General features: G+C 32.7%; 1 protein-coding gene and 1 pseudogene across 1 annotated transcript; both read left to right on the forward strand.

Annotated features, from left to right (window-relative positions):
• Positions 1-4302: 4302 nt before the first annotated feature.
• LOC114747180 (uncharacterized) lies at positions 4303-6357 on the forward strand (annotated as a pseudogene).
• Positions 6358-12978: 6621 nt separating this feature from the next.
• Positions 12979-16399, forward strand: LOC114747181 (uncharacterized). The gene is made up of 3 exons (XM_028935471.1): positions 12979-13102; positions 14202-14315; positions 14796-16399. Exons 1-3 carry the CDS (start codon positions 12979-12981, stop codon positions 16397-16399), a joined length of 1842 nt encoding a protein of 613 aa, XP_028791304.1.
• The last annotated feature ends 4809 nt before the right edge of the window (positions 16400-21208 follow it).

A 21208-nucleotide genomic window follows, 5' to 3' on the forward strand; every position in this document is an offset into this window, starting at 1 on the left:
GGTACTCTAATAACATTAGCGTGGGCCCTACTATAAAAACTAACAATTGTTAGTTAAATTTAATGGCGATGTCATTTTTGCTTTAATTTTATAAGTTTATGGGTACTTTTGCACTTCAAAAAAGATTATGATGGAAGTTGTACTTTTGGTATAAGTTTATGGGTATTTTTATACTTTGACCCATAAATAAATTGGTAGTTGAATTTATAGCCTTCTCTAAAGTAATTAATAAATTAACACTACAAAATTAAAAAAACTAAAAAAAAATTACTCTTTTAGTCCTTAATATATGCCCTAATTATTAAATTAATTTTGAATTTAAAAATAAGACTTAACTCTCATAGATATCAATTTTTTCTAAATTATATATATTGATATTCCCTCAACCATAATAAATAGGAGAGAGAGGAAGGATATTAAGAAGATTATTATAATGTTTTAGAAAAAAATATATTATACTTCTTATAATAGACTAACTTACCTAATTATTCTAATTTAATCAAATTAGTTAAATAGATCTTATATTAAATGTCAAAGAAATAACATTTAATGAAAATGATACTAAAACAATAATTATCTAGAAAGATATAAAATCAATATATAAATATATAATTCGAGTAAGGTGTTCATGGCACGGGATGTCCCGATTTCTCTCTATTTTAGAAAAATTATTTTAATTTTGGGCATATATTTTTTATGTTATAATGTTTATTTTTTATTGGGCTTCTAAAAAGATAAAAACAATATTATATAAAAAAGCTCAATTATATAATGTAAAAAGAGTGTAAAAACACTATTGCAAAAAAATACCATGAAAAAATATTATATAACTACGTTTGGTAACAATATTTTATTCGGTGTTTACAACACTGAAATTACAAATGATAATAAATTTTTTTTAACATTTTTTTAGCATTTACTAATTTGTAACTTTTTTTGTCACTTTTCCTAGTTTACATTCTATACCCAAATATTATTATTTATTACATTTATTAAATAATCAATATTTATTTTATATTTCCATAACAATCTTCCTCAATGTAACGCTTCCTTGCCTTTAGATACATTAAACGCATCTTCATTTATCCCCCCACATATATAGTCTCCCACCTCTCTCTCTACCGCCATACATAAATACACGCACACTCTTAAATACACCCACACGCACGTATATATGGGCTCCCACCTCTCTCTCTCTCTCTACACACACGCACACACACACATATAAACACACACCCGTATAATAACGTTTTTGTTATACAACAACGTAAGGCGTGCAGTAACGTATATAAGAATAAATTACATTTATGACATGTTTATAGAGCGATCCTTGCCTGGCTGATATTCCGGGTAAGAATCTTCTTTCTGAGTGCCCTTGGGAACATATGAGAAAACTTACAGTGGCTGAATTATTGTCTCCTAATGGTTGGAATCTTTCTCTCATTGAAAATTGCATTTGTGATTTTGAAAAAAGAGCCATCTTGAATACTGTTATAAGCTTTTCTAATAGAGAAGATGGCTGGCTGTAGACTGCAGGGAAAAGGAGCAATTATGTGGTAAAGGAGGGTTATAAGATTGCAAAAATGAATGGCTCTCATCTTGTTTGCAATGTACAAGGTCCTTCCAATAATCCTTTAAAGAATTTTTTGAAAGAATTATGAAAGTTGAAGGTACCAAGTAAAATTAAAAATTTTCTTCGGAGGGTGATGCAAAATATTCTTCCAACCTTTGAAAATTTGTGCAAAAGGAAAGTTAGCATGTCGGATTTATGTCTTATTTGCAAGGAGAAAAGCGAGCCGTTGAAGCACTTATTTTTTGAATGCGATTGGGTGAAATTAACCTGGTTTGGAAGCCTCATTACCTTTAATTTTGATGTTTATACTCGAATGGACTTTGTTGCTAGTTTAATCATTGCCTCTGCTATTTGCTACTGTCTCAATGGCAAAAGGCTGTCCCGGCCTCTATTCTCTGGTCAATTTAGAAGAGTAGAAACAGGTTCTTATATTAGAATGTCACCATTGGTCCTGTCTTTACCTTTAAACAAGCAGAGGATCTGATTCAGGAATACTGGACTACTAAAAGTCGGAATAATGCTATGGATGCTATTAATGAGGAGATTGAAAAGAAGAGTGAAGGCAAAGCAAACTAGAGTTTGCACGTGATAATGCTATATATCAAAATTAATGTGGACTGTGCATTAGCTCCTGATAATGATATTGCTGCTATATATTCTAATGGATGGGTGTTAGATGGAGCTTCTAGAATAATTGCTGCACATTCAAGTTTGATGGCTGGAGGTGCTGCACTACAATTGGCTATGAATTATGCATATGGCAATGATCTTGATGAGGTGCTGTTTGAATCAAATAATCAAACTCTGATTAACTGTTTAAACAACAACGCCCTATCCCAGGTTGGAGGAATTATTTTATTCTTGAAAATCTACAATTCTCAAGATACCGTCTAAAGGAACCACTAGTGTTGCTGGATCCCAAGAGAGACAAATTCTGTAGCTAGAGTCTCTTTGGCTGGGTCTTACCCGACTGATTGGGTGATGAGGCCATCAACTTCTTTGCGTAAGCTTATAGAATCTGATTTATGTAATGCCGAAACTAATGTAGACTGATATTTATTTTGTTTTATGGTGATCTCACAAAACTCTGTAATATTGACTTATTATGGAATGAATTATTGTTGGCAAAAAAAAAAAAAAATTAAGATGGATGGTTAGAGAGAATGTGAAGAATTTGATTAGGGACCATTTTAATATTTATATACTTATATATTTATGTTATGGTATAAAAGAGTTGCAGATATCAAGAAGTTTTTTTGAAACAATGTTGTCCGAAAGTTGAAAAATCATAATAATGTCAACCTACATGAATGAAAATCTAATGTTAAAATCCAACGCTAGCATGCACATGGCATCCGTCTCACTACTGTTTTTTGAAGTCAAATTTATAACTGAGGAAAAAAACTTGAAAAAATTGTAATTCCTCCCTGGTTCTTCTCTGCCGCCACTCAATCATCACCATTGACCATTTCATCTTTGATCATAAAGAAGCCCCGAAGACCACTCAAGCAAGAAAAATGTTCTGCATCAGTGGGATCTCCATTGCTAATATATATATATATATATATATATATTTTCCTATTGTAAGAATTGTCAATTGGAAACTGATTACTTAGCAAGAGCTTGACAATAATGTTAAATATATTCCTTCCACTCATTTGGGTAAGCTTCTAAGCAAGTTGCCGACATTTATGCCTCGAAATCGATGGTTCTAATAAGCCATCTATTTTAGTCTCTTTCATTCAAAACCAATAACTCAGATGCCTCATCGGACCTCTCTCTGCAATGGACACAAGAGAATCCTTCCAATCTGATCTCGTGGTTCCAGAACATCATTACCCTATCTTCACCCATAATTGCAAAGCATTCAAGAAGAAAACGATTCTGTCAGATGGTTGGCCGTTAGGGATAAGGTTAAGATCGTTTGAGGGTGACATTCAAATCTAAGGGAAACAAGTGACAGATGAGATCGTGTGGGCTTTGAGGATTGACATTGGAGGAGGTAGAAAGGTCGGGGATAGATGGAAGGGATATCACGTGTTCGTCTTCGGTCCCTCTCTCATTTTCATTTTTTTAAAATTTTTTTTAATTATGTCGCATGATATTTGTATATGACCAAAAAGAAATAATTCGCAGTTGATTTTCTTAACCAAAAGGAAATATTCCTTGAGAGTATTTAACGATGGTGGCTTAAAATGAGATGTTTGAGTCCTTCAAGAATAAAATGAAAAACACAAGAAAGTGAGCCATTGGAGGATTAGTTCGTTACGAATGGCAACTTGGAAATCCAAGTTTATTGGCAAGCAATTACTTATGTGTATGTCTTTTCTTACATAGTCAGATATATCCTCATTAACAAACCCCCAAAAGGACATGTCCCCAAATTGAAAATCCTGCATCTTATTTTACTTATTTATAATATGATCCCTTTCACGCTTGTTCTAAATCAGAGGCAAGCATTCAAATTAAAAATCATGCATGTTGAAGAAGGATTCTAGGTTAACAAGGTAGCATTAACAAGAACGGCAAGAAAGAGAAAATTATATGCATATAGAGATAAAATGGCTTCCTTGCACGACACATCATCAATTAGGCCGACCCTTTTGTTTTCACTCAAACTTCTTCTGTCATGAAATGAATATGCTCCTCGCAAATTCCGTAGTTATTGTATAAGACCATTTTATTCAGCTTACCTTTGGATTCAATTTTCGTTTTGATCAAAAACAGAGATGGGGAATTGTCTTGCCAGGAAGGATCAAAGTCTTCCCATTGATACCACCTTCAAGCTTCCTGCTCCAACACCGGTTTGGCCACCAGGTAATAATTATTATCTTCATATACTATTTTTTTCCCCCTTTCTTGTTTAAAAGCAAAGATACATTCGAAAAAGAAAAAGCAAAGATGCAGAACATAACAGACGCAGAGCAATTATGAATAATTACATAACAGAACAAGTTTGGCACAGGTCTTGAACACTTGTTAAACACACTTAAGCTTCATATTCCATATTTGGAGCATCTCTCTGCAAAGCATTTAGACTTCCAGAAACAAACTTATTTCATATATTAAACATGCCCAGCACCCCATGTGTCACAGATTGTACTCCGGTTTAGGACAAAATACGTGAGGTTTTAAGTACAGTTTGACGTACGTAAGTATTAATTATGTCAAATATTGTCACAATGAGGAAGGATTGTTATCATTTTACATGTACGTAGGTGATGGATTTGCTAGTGGGATCATCAATTTGGGTGAGCTACAAGTGGCGCAGGTTTCAACATTTACCAAAGTATGGACATCCTACGAAGGTGGTCCGAGTAATCTTGGTGCTACAATCTTTGAACCAACAGGATTACCAGAAGGATTCTATATATTGGGTTGTTATAGCCAACCCAACAACAAGCCCTTTTCTGTGGGTTCTTGTGGCCAAAGATAACTCTTCAACTAGTAGCCCTGCTCTAAAGGAACCACTTGACTACAGTCTGATATGGAACACCAAGTCCTTAAAAGTCAATCAAAATGGCTCAGCCTATTTTTGGCAGCCGAGCCCTTCGAATGGCTATATAGCAGCAGGACATGTTGTGACCACAACACCGGACAAGCCTTCCTTGGACAAAGTTCGATGTGTCCGGTCAGACCTCACTGATGAGATTGAGACATACGGATGGATTTGGGGGCCAGGAGAATCCAGTGACTCTAATGGGTTCAATCTCTATGAAACAAGACCAAGAAACAGGGGAACCCAAGCTCCAGGACTTCTTGTAGGAACATTTCTAGCTCAAAATGGTGGAATTACTGGTGCTTTGGCTATATCCTCTTTGAAAAACACCAACGTTAACTTCACCTCTATGCCAAATCTAAAACAAATTCAAGCAATAGTCCAAGTTTACTCTCCAATAATGTACCTACATCCTAAAGAACAATACCTCCCTTCCTCTGTAAACTGGTTTTTCGCCAATGGAGGATTGCTCTATAAAAGAGGAGAAGAATCACAACCGACCCCAATACAACCAAATGGCACTAATCTTCCCCAAGATCATAACAATGATGGCTCCTATTGGTTAGATCTTCCAGCAGACAAAGTCAACAGGGAAAGAGTTAAAAGGGGTGATTTACAAAGCTCAAAAGCACATCTGCACATAAAACCCATGTTTGGTGGAACATTCACAGACATAGCCTGTTGGGTATACTATCCATTCAATGGACCAGCAAGAGCAAAAGTAGAGTTTATCACTATTTCACTAGGGAAAATTGGCCAACATGTGGGGGACTGGGAACACGTGACACTAAGAGTGAGCAATTTCGATGGAGAACTCAGAAAGGTATATTTCTCGCAACACAGTGGCGGTACCTGGGTTGATTCCTTCAATCTTGAATTCAAGAATGGAAACAAACCCGTCATATATTCTTCACTTCATGGCCATGCCTTTTACCCTAGAGCAGGGCTCAATCCTCAAGGGACTAATAGTGTTGGACTTAGGAACGATACTGCGGAAAGTGATTTGGTAGTGGACATGGGGGTAGGATATGAAGTGGTTTCTGCTGAGTATCTGGGGTCGGAGATTGTGGAGCCGCCATGGCTGAACTATTTCAGAGAATGGGGTCCAGAGATAAGCTATGATATTGCAGAAGAGCTGAAGAAGATGGAGAAATGGTTGCCTGGGAAGTTGAAAAAGCTTTTGGAGAAATTGGTGAGAAGCTTGCCCAATGAACTGTTAGGAGAGGAAGGACCCACTGGTCCAAAGGTAAAGAACAATTGGAATGGAGATGAAGTTGTTCATTGATTACAAGACTTGTAAATGTATTGTTTCTTATGAATAGTTTAATTACTATTTTTCAGAAATTTCAAATGACTCAGTTTTATTGAAACCCAACCCCTTACTCGATGATGAAGCAATATTCTGATTGAGTGAGAGATGAACCATTCCGTGAAGGGAAAAAATAAGGCTACTAAAATTGATTTGTGTTTATATAAATATTTTTATATTCATAATATTGTTTAAAGTTTAAACTAATGATAATTCTTGCAGAGCAGTCTGATAAAGCCCAATTTTTATATATTTTATCCCACAATAATTCAGGATTTAAATGATAATTTTGAGCTTAATTAGACTTTTTATGCATTATTGAATAAATTGGTTGATTTTTGGATTTTGCATAAAAATTGAGATTTTGGATTGAAAATATGAATATTTTGTGCTTTCCTATTTTTGACTTGGAATTAATTTTTCCTATTTCTTTGAAAACAAGTCTCATATTTTTAGAAACATCATTTTTAGAAAGTTTTGCACTTTCTTGCCTAATTTTTGTGCAGATTTAATATTTAATTTTTGATTATATTTGGATATAATCTACATTAATGGATGCACTTAAATTCTTGTAGGTCAAGAAAGGGGCACATAGGAAATCCAATGATGCAAGATTGTTTCTTGGAATCTAAGCACAATCCAATGGCTAATATCAAGTGGGTCAATTAATTACTAATGGGCTTGAGCTTTGGATCCATAAAAATTTCCTTTTCCCTCATTATAAGATTTTCCTTATTTTTGGAGGAGATATTCACGCCAAAAGGGACCTCCTTTCCATTCTCCATTGAGGACGCACGGATACCATTCACCCACCGCCAAATCATACCTTTTAATCCTTCTCCATTCAACGCGAACGTACATCATTTTTTAACGCCAACTCTCTCCTCCCCCTCGTTCACGTCAAGCCTCTCACCGCCTTTGAATAGCCTATGATACATTCTCAAATCATTGGGAATTCAGTATCTTGAATACCTCTCTTCACTACCACGCCAAGGACGCACGCCACTGTTCTTCAATTTCCTCACCAACATGGCCGTTCTCCACGTCATTAAGCTTGGAGGAGGAGACATTTTGATGGCAGCTTAAGCTTACAGGGAGGCAACTTGGGAGGAGCATGAAGGAGACTTGAGCCTTGGGCTAGCACTTGAAGACCACAAGGGAGTGATGTTCCATTTATCTTTTTAATTCAAGGACTTGAATTTATTTAGTTTTAAATAATTTTAAGTTGTAATTTTGTGAGACAATTTAGTTCTAGATTGTCATCTTTATGCTTGGATTGGATTGATATTTGGATTTTATTTGTGTTGAGACACTTGTTGGAATTTATGTTTAGAACCTTTGCATTGTTAATTGAATTTATAATTGAGTTTTCATTATGAGTTTAATTATCAATGTGGTTTGAATTGCAAAATTTGGGTTCTTTTGCCTCTTAATTGTTTGATTAAGTTGGTTAATTGTCTAATTGTTTAATTGGATAATTTCAAACATAATTTCCAGAATTAATTGGGTTATTTTTCATTGGTTTTAATAAGCTTAATTAACCAACCTTATACTGTTATGAGTTCTCTAATAGTTTAAGGGCTTTTGAAATTGAGGGTTCCCTTTGTTTCAAGTAAGTAATTAAGTCTATTAATTCTACTCTCTTATCACTTCCCTTTGGTCTAATTAACTGATTAAGGTTATGAAAGTTAAATCCATGCGAATCCTGAGTTGTCCCCTCTACCGTACCTGAAGAGAAATCTCTGAATTTTTACTTCTTAATTTTCTTTGCTTTCTGATTAATTTTCTTTATTCATTATTTTTATTTTCCTCCAAAAAACCCCCAAAAATTGCATTGCATTTATTTAGTTTAATTTAATTTTCATATAGATTTTAGGACATTTGCATTTTCCATTTAGGATTAGAATTTTGCATTTTAGTTTAGGTCCAATTTATTGCATTTTTTTTATCACCTGAATTTTTACCTAAAGAAACCCATAAATTGCTCCTTGGAAGTAATGACCTAGGTCGATCCTAAACTACAAATCAATTAGGACCTAGTTTAATTGAGTGCTTTAACGACAAAAAGCATCATCACAGTCCTTCCCCTTCCCATCCTGTATAAACCAATGATAATGCTCCATATAAAAACCTTATACTCATCTAGTCCTTAATATAAAATATATTTAACTAATTTGATTAGATTAAGAAAGTTAGGTATGTAAGTTAATTATAAAAAATATAACATGTTTTTCCTAAAACGTTATAATCATCTTTGTTAATATCCTTCCTCTTTTTTTATTTTACTTGATTATGGTTGAGGGAGTATTTATATGGGTAATTAGGAAAATATTGATAAATATAAGAAATATATCTTATATTTAGAAACAAAATCAACTCAACAAGAGGTTCTATATTAACGAGCAGAGGAGTAATATGTTTTATATATATATATATATATATATATTTAAATAGTGTTCAGTTGCAAACATCACCGATGTAATTTTTTATTTGATAACAAAAGCTTACGTACAAAAAAAATAATTATGAATAAATCTGACGCAGCGGCGATTATTATTACTATTTTTTAAGATGTTCTTACCAAATTATCATATAGGAAGGAAAGGTTAAAAAAAAAAAATTACTCATAACAATCTTCCTTCTGAGTTAGCTAATAAGTCTGAAATTAAAAAAACATAGTTGTATCCTTTTTTACTCCAGTCAATTTCATATTACATCAATTAAATCTTAAAATAATAATCGAGTGAAATAACTCCTTCACGAATATAAACCTTTTAAATAATGGAACCTTTCATTCCATTCTATTGACTGTTTCATTTTATTCTATCACAAGCTTTCTACCATAGCTTTATAGGACATGACAATATATATATATTGAAAGTGTGAAAATACATATAAGTACTTTGAATTTGAATTTTGAGTAAGCTAAGCGTAATTGTCATTACTTTCTAAAATATTTAAAATAAACCTCTAGTAAGTTTTTAATTTTTTTATTAAAATATATATTTAATCCTTTAACTTTATACAAGGTTTTGATTTGATTCCTTAACTTTAAAAAGTATACATTTGGTCTTTTAATCCTGAAATTATTAGGACTCGATGATGATTTTTTGCAATAATTATGGATGTCTTGAAAATTAAACTTAATATGTTAGCATTTAAAAAATTATTAACATTTAAGATTTTAATGTCATCATTTTTTTTAAAAAAATTCGAATTAAAAGACTAAAAGTATACTTTTTAAAGTTAAGGGACCAAATTGAAATCTTGTACAAAATTAAAAGATTAAAAATATATTTTAGCTTCTTTTTTTTTTTTTTGGTCATGAACCCCTTATCATAAAAAATATCTATTAAACCAAACACAAAATAGAGCTCCTTGCATGTCACATAGAATGAAGTGTATGCTTCCGTAATTTCCCTTTGTTTATAAGATAATTTTCCATTAAAAAACTTACGTATAATCTTCTCCGCGGTTAAGCTACTTTCACTTCACGTCACCAAGCGCATATCGCCTTCTGGTTTTCCCTTCAACTTGAATACTTCTGTTGGAGATCATCGTCATCGTTACCGTCACGGCAAATTCTTCCTGTTATGAATTGTGGGGGGTCGGAAGAGTCATTGAGATCCCTGCAGATCCGTAATTAATTTAGAACCGAAAAAACGAGTCGAGTCCGTCGGACCGACCCATTTAAGCCTATTTGAGTTGAGGGCTAGACTTGTAATTTGGGATCTCTAAAGGAAATTTGGATCTAAAAGGGCCAGTCCTGTAGGGCTGAAAAATAAAAAGACCGGCCCGTTTAAGCCTGTCAACAGTAATTTTTTTTCTTAATTTATATTTTTTTCTTGACCCTAATGTAAGGGCATGTTTGGTTTGAGGGGAGGGTAGGGGAAGGAGGGGAGGGTGGGGTAGGGAAGGGGAGGGTGGGTTTTATCTTCACCTTATTTGGTTTGATTCAGAAAAAAGAAAGGGAATGATATTCAATGATTCCTTGTTTGGTTCAAAAAAAGAAGGGAATGGATAGTAATAAGCAATTTACCATTTTACCCTTACATATTAGTTTATATTTTTTTATTGATATATTATATAAATTAATTTACATCTTAATTTAAATTATATAATTTAATGAAAATTCAATCTTACCATGTTAATATGTGCATTAAAAAATTGGTACAGTAATTTTTTATTCTAATTAATATAATAATATATTTGAAATAATTAAACAAATTTTATATGCTCTAAGAAAAATGAAATTTTATTCTCTTTAGGCTATCCTTTTTTCAGCTTTAAAATATATTTAATAAATAATATATTTATAAAAAACAATTAATTTTATAATATTATAATTTTTTATTTAAATAATTTTTTATTTTTAATTAATTATTTTATAATATTTTTTTAATTATAATAATTTATATTTTTTTATTTTTTACTTAGGATAATATATTTTTTTATTTAAAATAAATATTATAATAATATATTTAATGGGTAGTAGTGGAATATTAAAAAAACTATAAGGGTATGATGGTCTAAAATTTTAGCTCTCCTTCAAAATCCCCCAATTTGGAGGGAAGCTAAAATGGGGGGTGGGAGGGGGGAGTGGAGGGGATATTTTGACTTCCCTCCCCTCCAAAATTTTTAACCAAATGAGGGTAAGGGCTCATTTTTCCTCCCTTCTCCTCCCCTTCCTTCCAACCAAACAAACCCTAAGTCCCTAACATTTGACATACTCTTCCTCTCTAAGTTTTACTTTCAGCCTTTCATTCACTTTTAGCTCATACCTCAGCATTTAATGATGTTAAAATAAATAAAAATATATTCTCCATATTTTAAATCAGATTTCAAATTTATATTTATTTGAATCAACAGTTATATATTAAAATAAACAAAATATATTCCCTGTATTAAAACAAAAATTTTAATGATTGAACAAACAGATATGTATCAATTTGTATATATGTTATAAAATTTTAATGAATAAGTTAACACTTTTTCTATAGTGATTATATCAAAATTTTTACTTTATATTTAAATAGATTTAGACAAGTGAGCTAGACAAAACCAAAAGTGACCATTCTGAACAAAAGCAAAAAAAAAAAAAAAAGATGACATAGTTAGCTCATTAAAAGGATACTATGGATCAATCCAAAGTGCTAAGATATTTAAAACTTCCCATAAGACTGTGTAGCAAAGTGATTTTCACAACTAAAACCTGAGAAAAAAAAAGAAATACTACCTCCGGTCCTAATTATAAGACCCTGTACATGGTCTTATAATTAGGACCGGAGATAGTAAGTAGACAACATAGAATCAATCCCCAGTAGTTGCTAAGTTGAAACCTCTAAAACAAACTTAGCATTGATACTTTTAAATAAACTTATTGGTGGGAAAAAATTCAATTCAAAAATACAGAAGAAAACATACTAGACTCCATAATAGCTAAATAGTATTGAGAAGAAATCATTGATATTTTTAGAAGTTAAGAAGAGCCTATTACTAGTGAAACACAATCAAATATTCTTACAATTGATGATAGTTATGATAGTGTTTGTCCACTTTTTCTTTTTTTAGTGAAAGCATTTGTCTACTTTTAATGGAACTTATGGATGTTAATGTTATTGACTTGTTATGTCTAATGGATGTTTTAGATTTTTTGTATGTTGATGAACATTTAGATATGATGACCTTTTATATTTATGACTTAATTTTATTCATATTTCTGTTTTTTACTAGTAATTTCTTTAGTTTATTTTTTTTTTGATAAAACATGTCAGAAATATGAAAAATAATTTTTTTTTAAAACGGATTGAAAGTCCGCAGGCCAGTCTTAGCAAATTAGGGTATTTTTGAAATTACGATCCTGGATGGCCGGTTCTTTTAAGCCCGCCAGTCCTGCAGGGCGGCCTGTTTTCCTAGCTCTAGTAATTATTCTATGTCATTTGCCTACATGGCCGAATATTTGTTTGACACAAGAAGTTCCCGTTATTATAGTTTAATTAGTTATTTCTTCAACCACTAAGGTTAATAGTCAAAAACAAAGTTTAACGGATTAGCTTGGAGCTTCATGACGTCGTAAAAGTATGTATCTTCCTGTGTCAAATATAAAACTCATTTTACAGTATAATTTATATTATAAAATTGGTCTTGTATTTATGATTGAAGGAGGATATGCATTATGTCAAATCTAAAAAAAACCAAAAATGTAATCTTATTGATTTATACTGTATATATTTCATTTAAGTATCTCTCTCAGTACTCGACATACGTCGTTTCCAAGAAAAGCTGCTGGTTGATATCATCACTGAAAACGCATAAGAAAACGAGAGAGAAGAATATACTAAACACAGTTCAATAATGTACTTATATTCCCATATGGTTCAAGCAATATATATATATATATATATATATATGCATGCAAGCATATTTGTATATATGCACACACATATTTGCCAAAACAAGGGAAGGACGTAAGGAAATCTAATCTCTCTCTCTCTCTCTCTCTCTCTCACACACACACACACACACAGAAGGAGAGGCTAGCTTATGGGTTTTGTTGATAATATGTGAAGGGAGAGAGAAAATAGGGTTTGGAGAACGATGAAGAAGAAAATGATGAATATGATAGTTTTAGGGCTTGTATTGTCTGTGTTTCTATGGGCAGCTCATGAGGCGGCGAGGCTACCGGCCAAAGATGCAGCAGGGAAGTTTAAGGCATTCTCAGGTGAGATTCTGTAAAATTTTCTAATTTTTCATTTTCCCTTCCTGTTATGTCTCCTAATTTTCTTGGATCTATACGCTTCTGGTGTATGTTGTTATTTTTCTTTGAGATTTCTAGGCATAGGCTATGTGAGGGTAAAAAAAAAAAATGAACATAAGAAAAAAATTGTGAAATGATATTAACTTTTACATGCTAACTTTTGTTGGAATTTGTTATAACAAATAAATCATAACATAATCTTCAAATTTTTTATTGTTTTTACACATTTTCAAATTTATTTATACAAATATATTAATTCGACATGAAATGATGATAAACATTAAAAACAGGGAAAAAGAATGCTTTATTTACATAACAAAAATAATAACATAAAATATCAAAATAAAAATGAATTATTAAGAAGGTAAATAATTTTTTTACTCCAATTCAAGAATAAAAATAAAAGTATTGACATTATTGAAAAATGATTGCAATCATACTATAAATATCATAAAAAAAATTTATAATTAGTGAATGAAACGAATTCAATTTAGTGATAAAAAGTTAAAAACTAGCCTAAAGATAATATAATAAAATACGTTATCTATTAGCTTTTCTTTGATGTAGGTTAGCTATTTTCTCCTTTAATGTTGGTAAACTTCTATAAAGTTTTGAATTTATGATTTAGTTAATAAGAAGCTAAATAAAACATTCAAATTAAAATGAACAATGAGACATGCATATTTATAATTAAGCCATAGGAATGACGATTTTTTTTTTTCAAACTTCAGTTTTATCTGGTTACTTGCATATTACGCACTATGTCATAGAATAAAATGAATATTCTAATTCATGATAATTAGATGCCTGATGCTTGTTTTAAATCAGTTGAATCATACATTCCATCAAGAAATAAATGATCGTATCCCATGAAGCCTAGAAGAATAGCTGTAGAAACAAAACGGCTTCCTTGAACGGCACGTCACTGGGACGTCGTTTTGTTCCCACACATAAATTTGTTAATTCAATGACCTTACATAGCTTTTACCGTCACATTTAGCACATATCAAAGGAATATTCTCCTTATATGCCTTGGGATTCGATCTTCTTGTGATAAAAACAGAGCTGGGAAATTGTCTTACTCTCTCTTGTGCAAAGGGTATCTCCAAGAAAGATCAAACACTTCCCATTGACGCAACTTTCAAGCTTCCTGCGCCAACACCAGTCTGGCCACCAGGTAAATAACCTTTGTCATCATTCTGTCCTCTCTTTTCCTCTCTATTACTTGTTCAAAAGAGAGAACATATGTTAAAAGGATACAACTGTTTATGCTGTGTTCACTCATATTAAGCATCCTTTTAACATATGTTTTCAACCTCAATCTCAATCCTTATCCCTTATTTTTAATACTTCATACCAAACATAACCATAGAACACAACCGATTCATGTTCCACATTTGTAGTATCTCTCTGCAAAGCATTGATACTTCAAAAACAGTTGTATCTGTTGGCAAGGGGGGAAAAAAATAAAAGAGTTATATCATATCCTGAACACGTGATAGTTAGTTCGTTTCTTTTGGGCAAAATATGTGAGGTTCAACTATAATCTGAAGTACTGTGATATGCCAGATGCTGTCAAAATTTATCAGATATGACCTATATGCTACTCTTTGTCTAGCCAATTTTTATTGGTGATGGATTACTCCTTTGCATGCAGGTGATGGATTTGCCAGTGGGATCATCAAACTGGGAGACATACAAGTGGCTCAAATTTCAACATTCAACAAAGTATGGACATCTTATGAAGGTGGTCCAGATAATCTTGGGGCCACAATCTTTGAACCAACAAGACTACCAGAAGGATTCTCTATATTAGGTTACTATAGCCAACCCAACAACAAGCCTCTTTTTGGATGGGTTCTTGTGGCCAAAGATAATTCTTCAACCAGTCAGCCAGCACTAAAGGAACCACTTAACTACAAACTAATATGGAGCAGCAACTCTACGCAATTTAGTCAAAATAGCCCAGCTTACTTTTGGTTACCAACTCCTCCTGATGGCTATAAAGCAGTAGGCCATCTTGTGACCACCACACTGTACAAGCCTTCCCTCGATAAAATTCGGTGTGTCCGGTCAGACCTTACTGATCAAATTGAGACATATAATTGGATTTGGGGACCAGGAGCATCCAGTGACTCCAATGAGTTCAATATTTATGAAATAAGACCAAGCAACAGAGGGACCAAAGCTCAAGGACTTCCTGTAGGTACATTTCTAGCTCAAAATGGTGGAAATAACAGTCTTCCATCTATATCCTGTTTGAAAAACGCCAATTTAAACTTAGCCTCTATGCCCAATCTACAACAAATTCAAGCAATAGTACAAGCTTACTCTCCAATAATGTACTTACATCCTGATGAAGAATACCTCCCTTCCTCTGTAAATTGGTTTTTTGGAAATGGGGGGCTACTCTATAGAAGAGGACGTGAATCACATCCTGTCCCAATACAACCAAATGGCACAAATCTTCCTCAGGATCATTACAATGATGGGTCCTATTGGTTGGATCTTCCAGTAGATGAAGCCAACAAGGAAAGAGTTAAAAGGGGTGACTTGCAAAGCTCACAAGCATATCTGCACATAAAACCAATGTTTGGTGGGTCATTCACAGACATAGCGTTTTGGGTATACTACCCATTCAATGGACCAGAAAGAGTAAAAGTAGAGTTCGTCACCATTTCATTGGGAAAAATTGGCGAACACGTCGGGGATTGGGAACATGTGACACTAAGAGTAAGCAATTTCAATGGAGAACTCCAAAGAGTATATTTCTCAGAACACAGTGGTGGTATCTGGGTTGATTCCTCTGAGCTCGAATTCAAGAACAAAAACAAACCCATCGTTTATTCTTCGCTCCATGGCCATGCGCTTTACCACAAAGCAGGGGTCCACCATCAAGGGACCAATATTACTTCGAAAAGTAAAATAATAATGGATATGGGAGTGGGGTATGAAGTGATTTCTGTAAAGTATTTGGGATCGCAGATAGTGGAGCCGCCATGGCTGAACTATTTTAGAGAATGGGGTCCAGTAATAAGCTATGACATCGCAAAAGAGCTTAAGAAAGTTAAATGGTTGCCTGGGAAGCTGAAGAAGTTTTTGGAGAATATTGTGAATAGTTTGCCGAGTGAAGTGTTAGGAGAGGAAGGGCCAACTGGTCCGAAGGTGAAGAGCAACTGGAATGGGGATGAAGATGATAATAATCATCAGTGTATATATCGATATATATGTCAAATATGCAGCAATTCACACAACTCGTGAATGAATACACGAAATCATGTTTTGTTGATCCAAATACCTTCAACAGTTGAACTGTATTTGTTTGGCATGAATATCAGTATTCATAAATTTGAATGGAATGGAAATGCTAATAGTTTCATGTACAAGTCTATGAAAAGCAGGCACATATTTGGATAAATGTTAGGAAAGTAGTCTGATCTAATTTATGGTATATTCAGCAGTGTGATGTTATGTTTTTAGTTACATCTATCATCCTAATCTTATATGTGGTTTAGAGTATTGGATGCATTATAAATAAAATTAAGGTATTGGAAGTATTAAAAAAATAACATAAAGATGCTGAATGCTACTTTACACTTAAATTTTAAGGGGTCTAAGGTTTTTTTTTTTTTAATATATTGGGTGGAACATGTTGAGAATGATTTATAAAAGAACCAGAGTTGTGTAATTGAAAAGCAAGTAACAGTAGCTTATGAGGTAAACTATGATTTTTTTGTGCTCATAATTGGTTTTGGCATCATCAAAATTTTGGATTGGCCTTCTTAAAAGGAATGCTCTTATTGGCTAGGAAATAAAGCTTTTGAAGCACCTAGACAAGCTGGTCATGTTAGCCAAGTAGTGTCAAGTTCATTGGTTCTTCCAATATATGGATTTGTATTGGGTGCTCATCACCCTTCTGGACCGTCCAGATCTGATCTAGACAGTCCAGATTTATTTTTATTTTTATTTTTATTTTTTAAAAATAATTATTTTAATAGGTATAGGATAAAAAAATAGGGAAAACCATATTGGAGGTACTTATACTTTTTTTCAATTTTCAATTTGGTACCTATGTGTTTTTTGTTCTTAACTAAATCTTTAATTTTGCTCTATTAACATCATTAATTCTTATGTAGAGACTAAAAATATCAATAGAACAAAGTTATAAGAGCTAATGTTGCTAAAAAGATAAAATTAAATATTTAATTAAAGGGAAAAAAACACATAGGTACCAAATTAAAAATTGAGAGAAAGTATAGGTACCTTCAATATGGTTTTTCCAAAAAAATAAAGATAATCTCTTAACTATTATTCTTTAAAAATATAATTTTTTTCTTTTTAAAATAATTAGTTAATAATATTAAATCTGGACCGTCCAGATAAAATCTGGACGGCCCAATGCTCATCACCTGATGAGCACCAAATGGGAACCCCTAATATATACTATATTGTTATGAAATAGAACCAAAAATGAAACCACAAAAGTAGAAAGATGAAGACAAGAGAATGAGATTGCTTTTGTATTTCTTCACTTGCATTACAACACAAATGACATACCCTATTTATAGGCATAGTCTTACAAATAGGTTACAATTGTTCTTAAATGACAAATAGTGGATAATCAATCCCATGAATGTGAATGGAGGTGAGTTACAAGAGTGAATGGGTAGTGGAGGAGTAATGGGTAGTGGAGGAGTAATGGATGGTGGAGGTAGTGGAAGTTACTTGGAGAAGATGAAGAGCAAGGGATAAATGGACATCCACACAATATTCATAACACTCCCCCTTGGATATCCATTATACAAATATGTGCCTCGTTAAAAAACTTCAACTAGGAAAAACCCTGTGGGATAAAAACCTAGAAGAAGAAAAAGAGTACACATTTATTGATATGCTATTCAGTGCTGCCTCATTAAAAACCTTACTAGGAAAAACCCAATGGGATAAAAACCATAGTCAAGGAAAAAAGAGTACAGCATGTGTTAACTCCCCTTCTTGGTAATATCAGTTGATATCTCTGAGTCTACGACATCCGATATCATGAACAAGCTTTTCAAATGTTGTACAAGGAAGTGACTTGGTGAACAAATCTGCTAGATTTTCATTGGAACGGATTTGTCGGACGCCGATTTCACCATCCTTTTGAAGATCATGAGTGAAGAAGAATTTTGGCGAAATATGTTTTGTTCTATCTCCTTTGATGTACCCTTCCTTTAGTTGCGCAATACATACAGCATTATCTTCATATAGAATTGTCGGGATCATTTTGCTGGAAGACAAGCCACAAGTGGTTCGTATGTGATGTATTATCGATCTTAACCATACACATTCTCTACTTGCTTCATGTATTGCAAGAATTTCTGCATGATTAGATGATGTGGCTGATATGGTTTGTTTCATAGAACGCCATGAAATGGCTGTACCACCATATGTGAACAAATAGCCTGTTTGTGATCTACCGACATGTGGATCAGATAAGAATCCAGCATCTGCATAACCAATGAGGTTAGTTTTGGGTACATTTGAGTAGAATAACCCCATGTCCATAGTACCCCTGAGGTAACGAAGAACGTGCTTAACTCCATTCCAATGTCTTCGTGTTGGTGACGAGCTATACCTTGCTAGTAGGTTAACAGCAAATGATATATCAGGTCGTGTGTGACTAGCAAGATACATGAGTGCACCAATTGCACTAAGGTATGGTACTTCTGGACCAAGTAGTTCTTCATCATTTTCTTGAGGTCTAAAAGGATCTTTATCTTTCTCCAAAGACCTTACAACCATCGGAGTACATAATGGATGTGATTTATCCATATAAAACGCTTTAAGACATTTCTTGTATAGGTTTCTTGATACAAAAAGATCCCATTTCTTGAATATTCAATTTGCAATCCAAGACAAAATTTTGTTCTTCCCAAGTCCTTCATTTCAAATTCTTTCTTTAAGCAACCCATAGCTTTTGTAAGCTCTTCAGGAGTTCCAATAATATTTATATCATCAGCATAAACAATTATAGCAAACTCACTTTCAGATCTTTTCATAAAAATGCATGGACAAATTGGATCATTTTTATATCATTTCTTCAACCGATATTTACTTAGTCGGTTATACCACATATGCCCTGATTGCTTCTGGCAACTTATTTAACTTAATCTTTGTTCTCAAGAACTTAAATTTTATGCTTCTGGCAAGTGAAATTCTTTAGGGAATTTCATATATTTTGATTCAAAACTATAAAATGGATCATACATACTAAAATTATTTTAATCTTCATAATATTTTATATACTGAAAGATTTTCTTATATATGCTCCTGGCATATTTTTGAATCCTTCAAGGATTATCATGTAAATTTTACTATTTAATGATCCTCATCCAGGGGTCATCTAGCAGGCACATTTCATAATGCTAGAATATTCAAATATGCAAAATGATATCCACCACAAAGTAATATGTCTCATCATAATCATTTGTGAAAATCTATATTTTCACATAAATGTCTATATATTCTATAGAAACTTTATATGTGCTGGGACTACAGGCCCATTTTCACATATCGAAATAACATTTTCATCACATCTTTTCCCTTTTTCTTTTCTTCTTGGCCAAATTTATATATACTTTGTATGATAGATCTATACGTAAGATCCTCTTTTTATCATGTGATATTCTTATGAAAATCATTGTCGACAACTTTACCTTTTCGGTTCCATTTTTTCTTTTGTGACATAACTTGTTGAGATCTCTTTCTTCCTTTTCAGGTACCTGAACCTCTTCTGGAGTTTTACAATTAGTTATGTCTTGACACTCTTCTAGAGTACATGCCTCCTCAATACAACTTCTAAGTTGTATGCTCCTCTTTATTCAAGATATATATATTGGAACCGATTAACCTCTCATGCTTCTGGCATGTCTTAATATTCAAAATAATTGGAGCATTTTCAGCTGGAATAAGAGATTTAAAAAAATTTTATTCAGGTCAGTAAAATACTTTGTAGCATTTCATGAATGCAATTTTGATGAACTTCTGGTCCATACTGATATATTTGAGGATCTATATTTGATAGTAATAATGCATTCCATGCTTTCTTTTTTCCAGTTATTCAATTTCTCCCCTTATGTTAGGAAAACTTCATCGAATAACAATCGACTAATTATGCAATATAAATCTCCTAAATCCATTTGCTTCTTTTAGGAACATTATTTTGTTCCATTTAAAAACAAACAAGAAGAAGGAGGTTCTTACCCAACATATGTCCCAACTTTCTTTAAATATCCATCTATGTGCATTGTGATAGATTGGTAAGAATAAATATTGCACATTTCAATCTTTAGATGGAAAATATCTTGCTCCTGACCAAAAGCCAATTTCATTGGGAGAATTTTGTTGCCTTGATGTCTATAAGTGCTGCAATATATCAAATATGCCAACACTAAAATGGAAAAATTTGTTCTCATAAATATTGATCAAGCTATTCACGGAGGCATCAACAAATGATTTTGCTAAATCAATTTGTTAAGCAGGCTTTTCAACATTAAAAGCCTGATATATAAATTCACTAGCATCTTTGAAATCAAGTTTTGGGAATCACATAGTCTGGAAAGATTTATCTAAATAATCTTGCAAACTTCAGGTTGCAAATTAATTTCAATCACATATCTTACCATTTTATATAGATGCATCTATTAAATATTGAATACTTATATGGCTTATGTGCTTCTAAATGGGCCCATATATATTTCCAGAAATATAGTGATCCATTCGAAAACAAAAACATAACTAGTGATATTTTATAATCAATTTTCTTTGAGAACAAGCAGCACATACGGATTGTTAAAAATGTTGGCTATTCGGAAGAATCTTCTGGTTCTTCAATGGATATCAATACATAATCTTCAATAATTATATAGTTTAAGATGATCAAACAAGTCATGCTAACAATAAATCTAATTATATCAGTAAACTTCTGGTTTACTGTATCATGTTTCGTTACCAACAATAAATTTTTTTGATATAATATATGATTGATGATATCTATTTATGAAAAATATATCCAATATCAACTCATAC

Source organism: Neltuma alba, unplaced genomic scaffold (genome assembly GCF_004799145.2).
Source record: "Neltuma alba isolate B1F8T4 unplaced genomic scaffold, ASM479914v2 tig00005238_pilon, whole genome shotgun sequence".
NCBI lineage: Eukaryota > Viridiplantae > Streptophyta > Magnoliopsida > Fabales > Fabaceae > Neltuma > Neltuma alba.

Bases quoted from the DNA above. Each gene is read 5' to 3' on its own strand.
- LOC114747181 (XM_028935471.1), top strand. From the start codon at position 12,979: ATGAAGAAGAAAATGATGAATATGATAGTTTTAGGGCTTGTATTGTCT. The intron at 13,103-14,201 runs GTGAGATTCTGT...TGATAAAAACAG, and splicing joins GAAGTTTAAGGCATTCTCAG to AGCTGGGAAATTGTCTTACT. The intron at 14,316-14,795 runs GTAAATAACCTT...CTTTGCATGCAG, and splicing joins AACACCAGTCTGGCCACCAG to GTGATGGATTTGCCAGTGGG.